Source organism: Lathyrus oleraceus, chromosome 7 (genome assembly GCF_024323335.1).
Source record: "Lathyrus oleraceus cultivar Zhongwan6 chromosome 7, CAAS_Psat_ZW6_1.0, whole genome shotgun sequence".
NCBI classification, from domain to species: Eukaryota; Viridiplantae; Streptophyta; class Magnoliopsida; order Fabales; family Fabaceae; genus Lathyrus; species Lathyrus oleraceus.
This window is the reverse complement of record NC_066585.1, coordinates 260,480,338-260,492,869: the sequence shown is the minus strand read 5'-3', so window position 1 is coordinate 260,492,869 and position 12,532 is coordinate 260,480,338. Positions and strand designations below refer to the sequence as shown.

General features: G+C 34.2%; 2 protein-coding genes across 3 annotated transcripts; one reads left to right on the top strand and one right to left on the bottom strand.

Annotated features, from left to right (window-relative positions):
* Positions 1-314: 314 nt before the first annotated feature.
* LOC127100721 (transcription factor-like protein DPB) lies at positions 315-3,683 on the top strand. Of its 2 annotated transcripts, XM_051037983.1 has the most exons (10): positions 315-816; positions 894-976; positions 1,180-1,223; positions 1,566-1,628; positions 1,733-1,879; positions 2,034-2,102; positions 2,251-2,349; positions 2,741-2,811; positions 3,085-3,346; positions 3,478-3,683. In XM_051037983.1, the coding sequence occupies exons 1-9, from the start codon at positions 608-610 to the stop codon at positions 3,311-3,313; spliced, it is 1,014 nt and encodes a 337-aa protein (XP_050893940.1). In that variant the 5' UTR covers positions 315-607; the 3' UTR covers positions 3,314-3,346; positions 3,478-3,683. The 2 variants fall into 2 exon arrangements, with proteins under 2 accessions (XP_050893940.1, XP_050893939.1); XM_051037982.1 differs by having other exon boundaries at positions 3,085-3,683.
* A 7,414-nt stretch (positions 3,684-11,097) lies between these two features.
* Positions 11,098-12,033, bottom strand: LOC127103309 (uncharacterized mitochondrial protein AtMg00810-like). The gene is made up of 3 exons (XM_051040576.1): positions 11,766-12,033; positions 11,499-11,720; positions 11,098-11,114 (listed from the first exon to the last, which is right to left on the bottom strand). The coding sequence occupies exons 1-3, from the start codon at positions 12,031-12,033 to the stop codon at positions 11,098-11,100; spliced, it is 507 nt and encodes a 168-aa protein (XP_050896533.1).
* Between the last annotated feature and the right edge of the window lie 499 nt (positions 12,034-12,532).

The following is a 12,532-nucleotide window of genomic DNA, read 5'->3' as shown; positions in this document are numbered from 1 at the left end:
AACTCTAAAGAAAAATTCTTGAAGACTCGACAGCTACATTATTTTATATCAAATTAATATAAATCACGATATAAATTTTAATATCTCTTATCTTTTATTTTTTTATTATTTATCTTCCACAATTAAATCACTTCTCTCTTTTCTTAAAATCAACCATTTTCTTTAAAAAAAAAATTCAAAAACTATTCATTACAATTCATCTATTATGTTTGAAGTTATATGTTAAATAAAATAATATTCTATTGGCCAAATATCAAGTAAAAAAATGTTAAATGCAAAAATTAAATTCTAAGTAACCACTTCGAGGCGGGGTTTGACCCAAAATAAAAAAATAACTTAGGTGGGATGGGATAGGAGAGAAATTACGATACTACGAACAAACTCCGCTCTACCTCGGATCTACTTTACCCCTCACAGGTAACTCCCACCCCCGACCACATAGTATACCTTACCGTCTTTTCCCCCCATTTCCCTTCTTCAATTTCATTTCCCAATTTCTTCATTCTCCATACCCTAGACTCCAAATTCTCTCTCACACTTCAATTTTGTCACCTCAAAATCCAAACTGCTCCTCAATTAGGGTTTTCTTCATAACCTCAATACATAAATGATGGGAATTCGACCTCAGCAATCGTCTGTAGACGAAGAGGACGACGAGCTTCTAGGTTGCGGAACAACGATTTCTGGCCAATCAGGCTCCACCAGCAGGAGTGCCGGTTTGCCGTCTACGGGGACTGCCGCTGGTGACAACGCTGCTCTCAAATTAAACCATCTTGATATACAAGATGATGACGCTGGATCACAGGGAGTAGTTGCGTAAGTTCTGTGGCATTGTATTTTCATGTCATGCTAAATTGTTTGAATTGGTTCTCATAAACTCGATATGAATACAGTAGTAAGAAGAAAAAGAGAGGTCAACAAAGGGCTGTTGGAGGTGATAAAAGTGGAAGAGGGCTTCGCCAATTTAGCATGAAAGGTTTTATTTTTTCTAGTTATTTACTTAAGCTTAGCAAAATTGTATTTAGTATTCAGAGTATTGAGATGCTGATTGTGGAATTTATAGATTTGGTGTTTAGATAACCATGCTTTGTAAAATAGACATTTAAAAAAAAAAAATTGAGGTTATGTTGACTATTTTCTTTCTGGTTTTGCGTCTGATTTATTGTTGGTTCTATGCAGTGTGTGAGAAGGTGGAAAGTAAGGGAAGGACAACTTACAATGAGGTTAGGTGGTTACTCTAAGTCAGTTTTTGCTATGTTGAAATCAATCTCTTGCTTCATTTGGTGAATTATATGCTTAGGATTTAATGTAGATAACAGATTTGAATCTATGTTCTTACATTTTTTTCTAAATTACTTTTGTCGATAATCATCATGATAGGCTTTCGGAGATGAAGTTGATCATGGTAATTATTGGTTTAGGGAACATGTGGAATTGAAGCCCACTTTCGCATTTCATGATGTCTTTGATTATTCGTCCATATTGTCTATGTTTTTCGTACTTGTTTTTATTTCTGTTTTTCTCATTTATTTTTTGATTTTAATGTAATTATTTTTATACTGTAGGTGGCAGATGAACTTGTGGCTGAATTTGCTGATCCAATCAATAGTGTTTTGTCCCCTGATAAGGTTTTCTTTCTTTGACAAGCAATTTCACGATTATCTGCTACAATGATATTTAAGTTGTATAAGTATTGCGTACTTACTTTTTGTGGGGAATGAACATTTGCCAGCAACAATACGATGAGAAAAACATTCGGCGAAGGGTCTATGATGCTCTGAATGTTCTCATGGCAATGGACATTATCTCTAAGGATAAAAAGGAAATACAATGGAGGGGTCTTCCTCGTACTAGTCTGAATGATATTGAAGAGCTAAAGGTTTGCCCAGTCTTAATTTTACGATTGAATAAAAAAAATTGATTGATTTGTAACTTTTTGGCGCTATGTGGCTTATGCTTTACCTGCAATGATGTTCCGAGCTAATCCTAAAATACAATAAAGGACCATTTTAACTCCTCATTTGATTCAACAGACAGAACGTCTTGGGCTCAGGACTAGAATTGAAAGGAAATCATCCTATCTGCAGGAGTTAGAGGAACAAGTAAGTCCATCATACTCAGTAATAAATTTAATACGGAAATGAGATGCTGGAAATGGTTTGCTGCATTTGAAATTGCACTTGGTTATAATCACTTGATTTTTGTAGTGTTTAGTTTCTGTTTGCTAACTGCTTGTATTATTGTATCAAGTTTGTAGGTCTTCAAAACCTTATTCAACGAAATGAACAATTATATAGCTCTGGAAATCCTCCTAGCGGAGGTGTATCTTTACCCTTTATCCTGGTACAGGTAAACCATCACCTCCCCGCCTCTTTTTTGTTTTCTTTCGATTTCCCATAGGCTCCCTCCACCAGAGGTAATCCTATTCAAGGCTTTATCAGATACTAAATGTAGGCACCTTTGAAACTTGGTTTGCCAGACTATGGAATGTAAGTGTGTAACAGTTAAACACTATTAACTAGAAATATGGTCAAGTTACTCTGGTTGCCTTTAGCCTTTATATCTGCTCAGACTGAGCCTCAGTGCTGTATTATTAGTCTATATTGCCAAGTTCTTGGGACAAGAAAGTTTCTAACTTAATTTTAATGAATAATTTACTTGTCTTGCTGGCGGGTGTGATATGGCTCGTATGGTATTGCTATTTGACTAATCTCATATCTCTGGCTTTTTAAAACTGTAGACACGACCTCATGCAACTGTTGAAGTGGAAATATCAGAAGACATGCAGCTTGTTCATTTTGATTTTAATAGGTAAAGCTTCAGTTGCCCTTTCCATTCTTTGTGAGTTATGGTGTAATTATCTAGGTCTGTATGCTGTCTTATTCATTGTGAAGACTTGTTAAATAGTGTTGTTAAGTCAAGAATTTCGAACTAGCGTATCCTATTATAGCCAAATAAAGGCCACTAAAAGAATTTTCAAGTAGAGAAGTTCTGGGAGCTAGTTATGGTGGTGTGTTGCGTTTGTCTTTGCTGTGAGATGTTTCTGCAACTTATTTATGTTTACTCTCTCTTATCTCTCTGCAGTACTCCCTTTGAGTTGCATGACGACAATTATGTGCTAAAGGCAATGGAATTTGGCGATAGACCTCAGAGTGATACCGTTACACACAATGTTACAGATGCAGGTGAAGGTTCTAGCATGTCAGGCATGCGGTCACAGGTTCGTCCTTCAGTTTCAAGCGTGTCAACTAGGCCTCCCACATCACCTCCACTCCCTGGAATATTAAAGGCAAGAGTTAAGCAAGAACATTGATCTGCAAGTTTATGATATCGTCTTGCCTTTTAAGTATGTCTGTATATTTTGTAAAGAAATTTACCAAATTAATTTAATATACCTTCGTAATTGTTGGTCATCGTACAGACAAGTCATTTGGCAGGTCAGAAGCAGATTGATCTGTTTGCTTCTTTATTGTTTAGGTTTGACTGGCAAATTCTTTTACTATCATCCACCATATACTACCTTAGCAGAGTTTTTCTCCATATTTTTGTGGTAACTTTACCAGAGTTTTAGTTAGAGAGATCATGGAATGGGGTCCAACAATATAGGATTAATTTCAGAGTTCACTGATTTACAGTGTAAATTGTAAAATTTTCCAGCTTATGTGGATATACTGGTTGATATTTGGACCGGTGCATATTGCTTGTCTTGTACTATCATTTGCTAGGATCCTTTGGAGGCTCTTAGTACTCCAATTCAACTTCCTTGGAAATTTTGTTACCCAGTTTTCTTTTGGAACATCATTAATAACTGAATTAGTTGTTACTTAAATAGGTGTCCAGAATCATGTTCTTGTACTATGCTTTTGTTGCAGTGGCTGTTTCTTTGTCTTGATTATATGTCCACTTTAAGCATGGAATTTTTTCGGTGAACATGTTTTTGGAAATGCCTTCGTCTTGATTCATAAGTAAGAAAAAAAATGATATTCTAGCCCTTGGGCATATTTGTAGTTATTAAGGGACAAATGTGAATTTATGCATTCTTTAAAAGAAAAAACAATCACCTGGCTTGGTACGAGGTTTTATTTCTTGAAGTGCTCTAAATCATCATTATGGAATATGATTGTGAACAACCTGGTAATGATGATTTTTTTGATGAAATTCTTTTCCACCTTTAGAAATCTCTTGTATGGACAAAAATGCTATTCACATTCTAAAATATTGAGACTAGAATGCTTTTATATACACACATTATATATATAATGAAATGCGGAGTAATCTATGATACTTTCAAAATCATATATCAAATACATTATATAATTAATTTCTTAATCATATCTTTGTTAATTAATTTTTGGTTTGGCCTATCGTATCATTATCATCTCCAATCTTTGTATCAACGTCAAGCTCTTCAATCCTTATAGATTTAACTTACATATCTAACCATTCTAAAAAGATGTATCCAGAGTTCACTGTTACACAATATCCATTCTAAAAAGATATATACACTCTAAAGTTAATTGACTTTTACACAATGTGTTTGACTTTTACACAATGAATTTTTTATATAGGAAATTACTTACATACCATGTGAAAATTTAAAATACTTAAATGTCTATAGATCTTGGAGATACATAATTTTTGGATGCACCAATTTTAATATTAAAATATATGGAAGATGCATTTTTGGAAGGTAGCGGAACTTAAATCGTGTCAATATCTATATATATCTTTTTTAGGAAATCAAGCTCCAATACCTTTTGGAGATGCACCTCTGAAATATTTTAGTGTTAAGTTAAAATTAAATGTGTTCGGAGATGCGTTTTTAAAATCTAAGAGCATTTAAGTATTTTTACGCAGTGCCTAAGCAACTTATGGGATGCGTTAAGAAATCCCCTTTTTATAATGGATTTGTAAGGAGGTATTGAATATTTATTCTACAAACATATTTGTATTTAAAGTTAGGATTGTTACACACAAGCAACAATAATGACACACCAAAAGAAAATGGAAGAAACTCCAAAAGCCACTAGAAGTCTCTGGGCATACCACACTATTACGGATCACCTCTAATTTCTTTTGATTTTTTGCCAAATTAGTGCTTCTTTTTCTCCGGTCATCAGTATTCAGTTCCATTTTCTTCATGTGTCTGAAACATAGACAAAACAACAAAATTTGATAGTAAATCACACAAAATAAGATAAAAAACTTATGAGAACACCTAACTAGAAACAATTAAAATATTATTGATCAAAATCCCCCATACTTATATCTTATATCGTTGTTTGTCTTTAAGCAACTTGGCTTGCATGGAAATAGTTTTAACAAACCTATAACTATCAGAGATTTTTTTTAAAAAGTGAAACCACATATACTCATATGAGAATCCATGGTCATTTCAACTCAAGGTTAATTCGTCAAGTACTCATTGAGTCCAAAAGTTTTGTGAAAACGCAACTAGATTTTCCCTCAAAGATATCAATTCTATTATAGACTTGACTATAATAATTGGATTTTAGCTTTTGAAACACATGAACGCTCAATTTGAGGCAGCTCATAACACATAAATTAAAACACACCAGTGAGCTTGGCTGAGGGAATTTTTCTATTTTATTCATATTATGAGAACAAACTAACTTTTGGGAAATATGGCCTTTTTAGGGTATACCTGACATACTCTGATGATAATAAAAGTTTAAAATCATTTTGAAAACGTTTAAGTATTAAACTGTGGAAAAACAAATTGCGGAATATAAATTGCAGAAATTAAAGAGTTTAAGGGAAAGAGAAAACATCAAAAATTATAAAGGTTCAATCAAACAAGAAAAAAAACTTACTCCTCTCCCTAAGAATTGATTTTGAGAGTATCCAATAAACTTTAGGAGCTCTTAGTAGGTAACACTTGCGAACTCCCTTATACAAAGAAATCAGTTGAGTTCCAACCAAAACAACAAGACTTAGAATTTAGCAGTTTGAGTCTTCTCTTCCAAGCGGTGGATTGAATCAATTAGTCATATTTCCACAAACGGTAGATCGAAGAGGTTAGTCATTTTTTCACGATAATCTTGGAGTGGTTCGTCTTCAATCTTCTAAACAACTTCTTAACCTTTTACCACGAACTGAGCTCACGAACCTTAAGCCTTGGTTTTACACGGGCTAACTAATAATTTGGGAGATTTTAATACCAGTATAATCTCGAACCTCATCCAAGATTTTAATATTGGACTAAGTTTTACCTATCATTGGTTTTACCACGAGATAACTAGAAACCTAAAGATATTTTACCACGAGGTAATTTTGAACCTAAACAAGGGGTTGATCATACAATCCTCAAACCAAAAGCTTTTACGGGTTCGGATTCTAATCCAAACAATCCCTAAATGGATAATATTCAACTAAGATATAAACAAAAATTCCCTTGGTGAATTTTAAAATTCTACATTTCATAATTACAATTTATCCTCACTTACAAAAGAACTTTCTCGCAAAAACACTTCAGCTAAAATATTAGTGAGAGAAAGTAAAAGAAAAAGTTTAGAGAGAGAGAGAGAGAGAGAGAAACTGTGTGAAGTGTCAAAAGACGATTCTGGATGGTTTGAAATGAGGGAAGGGACCTCTATTTATAGGCTAGATGTTGGATCAAAAACAAAATTAATTTTAAAGATTTTTAAGACAATCTAATCGATTAACACCTAATGTCAATCAATTAGATACTTCAAATATAATTGATTATAAGTTCAAAAAAGGAAATAATAGATATCTAGCCATTTCACATCATTAAGTGTTATTTGAGTAGCACCTAAGAGGGGGTGAATTAGGATTTTTGAACACTTTTTCCGGTTTATGAAAAACTTTGTTCTTACTTTTCTGGTTATGTTAAGCGATGAACGTAAGAGAGCGGAAAGGTAAAGAACACAAAGAAATATTCTGGTTCCCCGAGAGTACTTCAGTCCCCTTTCAATATGAAAGAGATTTCACTATCTGTTATGACTTATACAAGACAGACACAATCACCAAGAACAAATCTTTTCTGTAATACAACAATGGATTCTTCGGGATGCATTCTGAATATTTCATATTCTTAACTCAATGTGTTTAATCTGGATCTTTTAACTTCAGCGGTTCCTTCGTGAGTCTCCATCAAAGTGTCCCAAATTTCTTTTGCCGATTTACATTAAGATATGCGGAAGAACTCATCCATACTTAATACACTTTGAAGAATATTTATACCTTTCTTTTCATTAAGTATTCTTTTCTTATCATCTTCATCATACGAAGTTTTAACCTTCGGAGTGCCAACACCGTTGACCACACTCATAGGATTATGCGGACAATTTTCAACGGTTTCCCATATACCATCTCCTTGTGCTTCCAAGTGTGCTTTCATGCGGATTTTCCAAAAGTCAAAATATTCTCCAGAAAATAGAGGTGGTTTGTTGCTACTACCTCCATCTTTAAAAACCGGATTTGCGCTTGCGGAAGCCATCGTCTGGATCAGTGGAGCAAGTTACCAAAACCTGCTCTGATGCCAATTGTTATTTGAGTAGCGCCTAAGAGGGGGGGGGGGTGTGAATTAGGATCTTTGAACACTTTTTCCGGTTTATGAAAAACTTTGTTGTTACTTTTCTGGTTATGTTAAGCGATGAAGGTAAGAGTGCGGAAAGGTAAAGAACACGAAGAAATATCCTGGTTCCCCGAGAGTACTCCAATCCCTTTTCAACATGAAATAGATTTCACTATCTGTTATGACTTATACAAGACATACACAATCACCAAGAACAACCTCTTGTGATTCACCAAGTTGATATGAGAACAATCCTCTCAAACTCAACTCTCTTGCTTCCAACAATCCTGGACAGCAAGGTGTTTACAAAACACACAATCTTATTTTTCAACAAACTCTAAAAAATAAGATATGGATTACAACAATGGTTTGAATGTAAAGTTTGTGGTATAATGATCACACTAAGTGATATATCAATTTGCTTGATCTTCTCTTCCAATGAAAATAATTCACAACACAAAGATATTAGATTGCTCAAGAATTTTCTGATTTGAATGATATGAAAATATGCAAAAAATATCTTGAAAGAAGGTTTAAAACAATAAGTGTGAATTCTGAAAATTCTAAGAGATTGATTGGAAGAGGTGAAATTTGAATCTGAAAGATCATGAATTTATATGCACATAACACCTCAAATGAAACATGGTAATGTTTTGAAAGAATCATGAACAATTGTCAAAGATGAATTGAAAAGATTCCATGAAATGGTGCATGAAGAGGTGTATGAACAACCACTGATTTTTCAGAAACGCACAGTGGTAAATCGATTTCCCTGTTGCAACATTTAAAAAAAATCAAAATCTTTCAGTGGTAAATCGATTTTCCTAAGAGGTAAATCGATTTACCTAGTTAAAAAACTTAAAATTTTGCTTCTGGAAAAGTAATGCTCCAGTGGTAAATCGATTTCCCTAAGTGGTAAATCGATTTACCTAAGTGAAAAAAATTAATTTTTGCTTTTAAAAAATATGTAAGCTTCAGTGGTAAATCGATTTCCCTTAAAGGTAAATCTATTTACCCAGTTTGAAAATGAGAAATATGATTCTAAGACATTTTCCATGCAATATGAAAAGTTATGCAATAACCATATGAATACTTGAGCATCTAAGGCTTTAGTGAAGGTAAGTATTCTCATTATACCTTCTTGAAATGAAAAGCTTAACTTCTTGAATCAAGATGCTTTACTATTTATTAAAATCTTTGCCTTCTTATTGCTTGAAGTTTTGTCTTCATCAAAATACATTCATCATAGAGAAGCTTGACTTCACATTCTCCCCCTTTTTGATGATGACAAATAATCCTCTTTGATGCGTTGCAATTTCCGGAAATGAAAATTTCTCCCCCTGAGATGAATAACTCCCCATAAATTTGAGAAGCTTATGATCATGTTGACTTGATCATCTTAAAGGAGATTTGTATCATTTGTACCTTAGGAAATTCACAAGCATACAAGCATAATTCATAACACCTTTCTCCCCCTTTGACATTATAAAAAAGAAGGGAAAGATGGGTGAAAGATAATCACATGACAAAAATAAAATAGAATATACAACATAACTAGTAAAAACAGCCTCATGCATTCCAAAATTGAGATCATAAATAATGCAAACAAAAAAAGTTGTGGTACTAAGTACCTTACACCAAAATAGTTCAAATATTAGACATAATTAAAATATAATGAAACCAAATGTTCTATTAGCAACCTATAACAAGAATAATACACACAAACAGAAAAACACTTAAGGTTGGTTCATGTCATTGTTGGTGTCGGTGTAGTTGTTGCCTTGGTATGGAAATTGTTGTTGAATGGGCGTAAATATAGGAGCGGGAGCAGCCGGGTTATTTGGATCATATGGAAGGATATTGAGATGCGAGTAGAGATAAGAGAAGTGTTGATTCATGTCGGTTTGAAAAAGGTTTATGCGGTTGGTGGTGGCTTCACGATTTAGCGCAATTTGATTATTTACCGAAATCCATTGGTCATTGATAGATGTGTTAAGGTTGGAAAATTGAGATGTCATGAAGTTAAAGAGGTCTTGGTTACTGAAACCACTTGGAGGAGGAACATTTGGATGAGGAACATCTTCACCACCATTTCCTTCTTGAGGAATCTCTTCATTTTCTTCATTATTGCCACCAATAAACAAAACCGACTTAGTTTTTGGATTATACCGATAGCTCATCCGCTTGTCCACATTATTGATAGAGATTTTGTGACTTCTTATATCCATAAGACAATACTCAACATCACTAAAATCAACATTAAAATACTGCATAATACGAGTGATGAACCAAGCATAAGGAAGAGACTTAAACCTGTTGGTGTGAGTAATTATATGGTGAAGAATGAGACGTGACCAATTAAGCGTAATGTCATTCTTAATAGCATACAATGCTTGCATTTCCGTATCTGTAACAGTGCAATGATTTGAATTTCTAGGAAGCATAACATAAGCCAAGAAATAATGAAGCAGTCTATCATTGATGAAAAAATTTCCAGCACTCCAAAAATCCTTTGGTGGTTCTTCCCCACCATGAGATTCAACCATTTTTTCATGATATTCGCCTTCCGATATCCTACTTGAGCGAAAATAAAATTCTCTTTTATTATAATCATTCCATACTTCATCCTCCGGATCATATAACATGTGACCACCCGAGGGAATGTCCAAAATTTAACCAAGTCTCTTAGGGGTCAAGGTAATCTTTTTCCCTCTAACATGTGAAACAAATTTTCCATTCTCAATGCACATGTTGCAATAAAACATTCTCACTAAATCTGGATAATAGGGTCCAGAAGAAGTTATGAGAGCCCCTAAACCTAGAGACATTAATTTATCTTGAAAATTAAAGCATTCTTCAGGAAAGGAAGAGAGATCACCGAATTTTGGAGTTTGAACAATCTTCTTTTGATAAAACTTTCGATACCTCTCCAATTCCTCCGGGGTGTGATCTTTGAAGAAATGTTTAACATCCATGGATGATAACGAAGCTTTTTCTTTCCCTTTTCCAGCAGTTCCAGCTTTCCTCTTAAGTTTTGATGCCATGAGTAAAGGTTAGGAGATGATGGAGATAAGCTTTAATGAAGGTTTTGGGTGATTTGGAGAAGATGATTTTTTTTTGAGGTGAGAGCACCAAGGAGACAGATTCTGGATGCTAGGTTAAAGCGAGGTTTTGTGAGAAAAATTTGCTTTTAAATGGGAGAGAGAAGCGATGTGATTGGACCAACCAAAGTAAAAGAAAAGAAAAAAAATCTGAACACGCAGGGGTAAATCGATTTACCCCATAGGTAAATCGATTACCATACGGCCAGAAAGCACAAAAAGAGAAAAGTTTCAGGGGTAAATCGATTTACATCATGGGTAAATTGATTTACCTAGACCAAAATATGCCAAACACGAAAAAACAATTCTATAGTTTTATGGGTAAATCGATTTACATCATGGGTAAATCGATTTACTCAGTGCCAAATATGCCAAATACAAAAACCAGTGTTACTGTTTTATGGGTAAATCTATTTACATCATGAGTAAATCGATTTACTCAGTGAAAAAAGCTAAAAAAAAACACATATTTTAAACAAAGATTCATGCAAATTACACCCAATGATCATGTAAAAGAATGGAGTAGAAGTAGAGAGCCATGAAATAAATTGCAAATGTAAATAGATGAGTTGGAAATGTATGTGCACCTTTGATTATTGATATGTTTTTGACAAATTATATGTCACACTCATCTAGAATCCCAAGTTCCCTTCGAATTTTGTAAAACGGTTCTCGTGCCAAAGGTTTTGTGAAGATGTCAGCAAGTTGATTATGAGTATCCATAAATGTGACTTTGACATCTCCTTGAATCACGTGGTCATGAAGAAAGTGATGCTGAATGTCAATATGTTTGGTTCTTGAATGCATGACCGGATTCTTTGTAATGTTTATCACACTTGTGTTGCCACAACGAAGAGGAATGCATCCAAGATCAAGTCCGTAGTCACGAAGTTGTTGCTTAAGCCAAAGTATTTGAGCACAACAGCTGCATGCTGCTATGTATTCCGCTTCGGCAGTGTTAAGAGGAACACACGCTTGTTTCTTGCAAGCCAAAGATACTAATGCATTTCCAAGGATGTGACATGTACCACTGGTACTTTTTTGATCAGCTTTACTTCCTGCATAATCAACATCAAAATAACCAACTAAATTGCAAATACTACCTTTAGGATACCATAAGCCAACATTTGTTGTTCCCTTGAGATACTTCATGATCCTCTTAACAGCCGTGAGATGTGATTCTTTTGGATTGGCTTGAAAACGAGCACAGAGACACACACTGAACATAATATCAGGACGACTTGCCTTCAAATAAAGTAAGGAACCAATCATACCTCGATACTTTGTTATATCAATTGAAACACCTGATTCATCTTGATTAACATAAGATATGGATCCCATCGAAGTAGACATTGCCTTGCAACTATCCATGTCGAATCTTTTTAACAACTCTTTGCAGTACTTTGATTGGTTGATGAAGATGCCATCCTTCATTTGCTTAATTTGAAATCCAAGAAAATAATTCATTTTACCCATCATGGACATCTCGAATTCTCCTTGCATCATTGATGAAAATTCTTCACACATGTCTTTGTTTATTGAGCCGAATATGATGTCGTCAACGTAGACTTGAACCAATAAAGTGTTACCTTTAATTTTCTTAATAAACAGGGTTTTATCGATTTTACCTTTTTCAAATCCCTTTTCACAAATAAAGTTGATGAGAAGATCATACCATGCTCTAGGTGTTTGCTTTAGGCCATAAAGAGCTTTCCTCAATTTGAAAACATGTGAAGGATTTTTAAAGTCTTCAAACCCTGGGGGTTGTTTGACATAGGCTTCTTCATTGATGTAGGCATTCAAGAATGCGCTCTTGACATCCATTTGAAATAATTGAAAATTTAATGAACATGCATAAGCAAGTAATAAA

Coding starts and splice junctions, on each gene's coding strand:
- LOC127103309 (XM_051040576.1), bottom strand. CDS start 12,033: ATGGATAGTTGCAAGGCAATGTCTACTTCGATGGGATCCATATCTTAT. Junction 11,721..11,765: donor TGGCTTATGGTATCCTAAAG/GTAGTATTTGCA, acceptor TTGATTATGCAG/GAAGTAAAGCTGATCAAAAA.
- LOC127100721 (XM_051037983.1), top strand. CDS start 608: ATGATGGGAATTCGACCTCAGCAATCGTCTGTAGACGAAGAGGACGAC. Junction 817..893: donor GGATCACAGGGAGTAGTTGC/GTAAGTTCTGTG, acceptor ATATGAATACAG/TAGTAAGAAGAAAAAGAGAG. Junction 2,812..3,084: donor GTTCATTTTGATTTTAATAG/GTAAAGCTTCAG, acceptor ATCTCTCTGCAG/TACTCCCTTTGAGTTGCATG.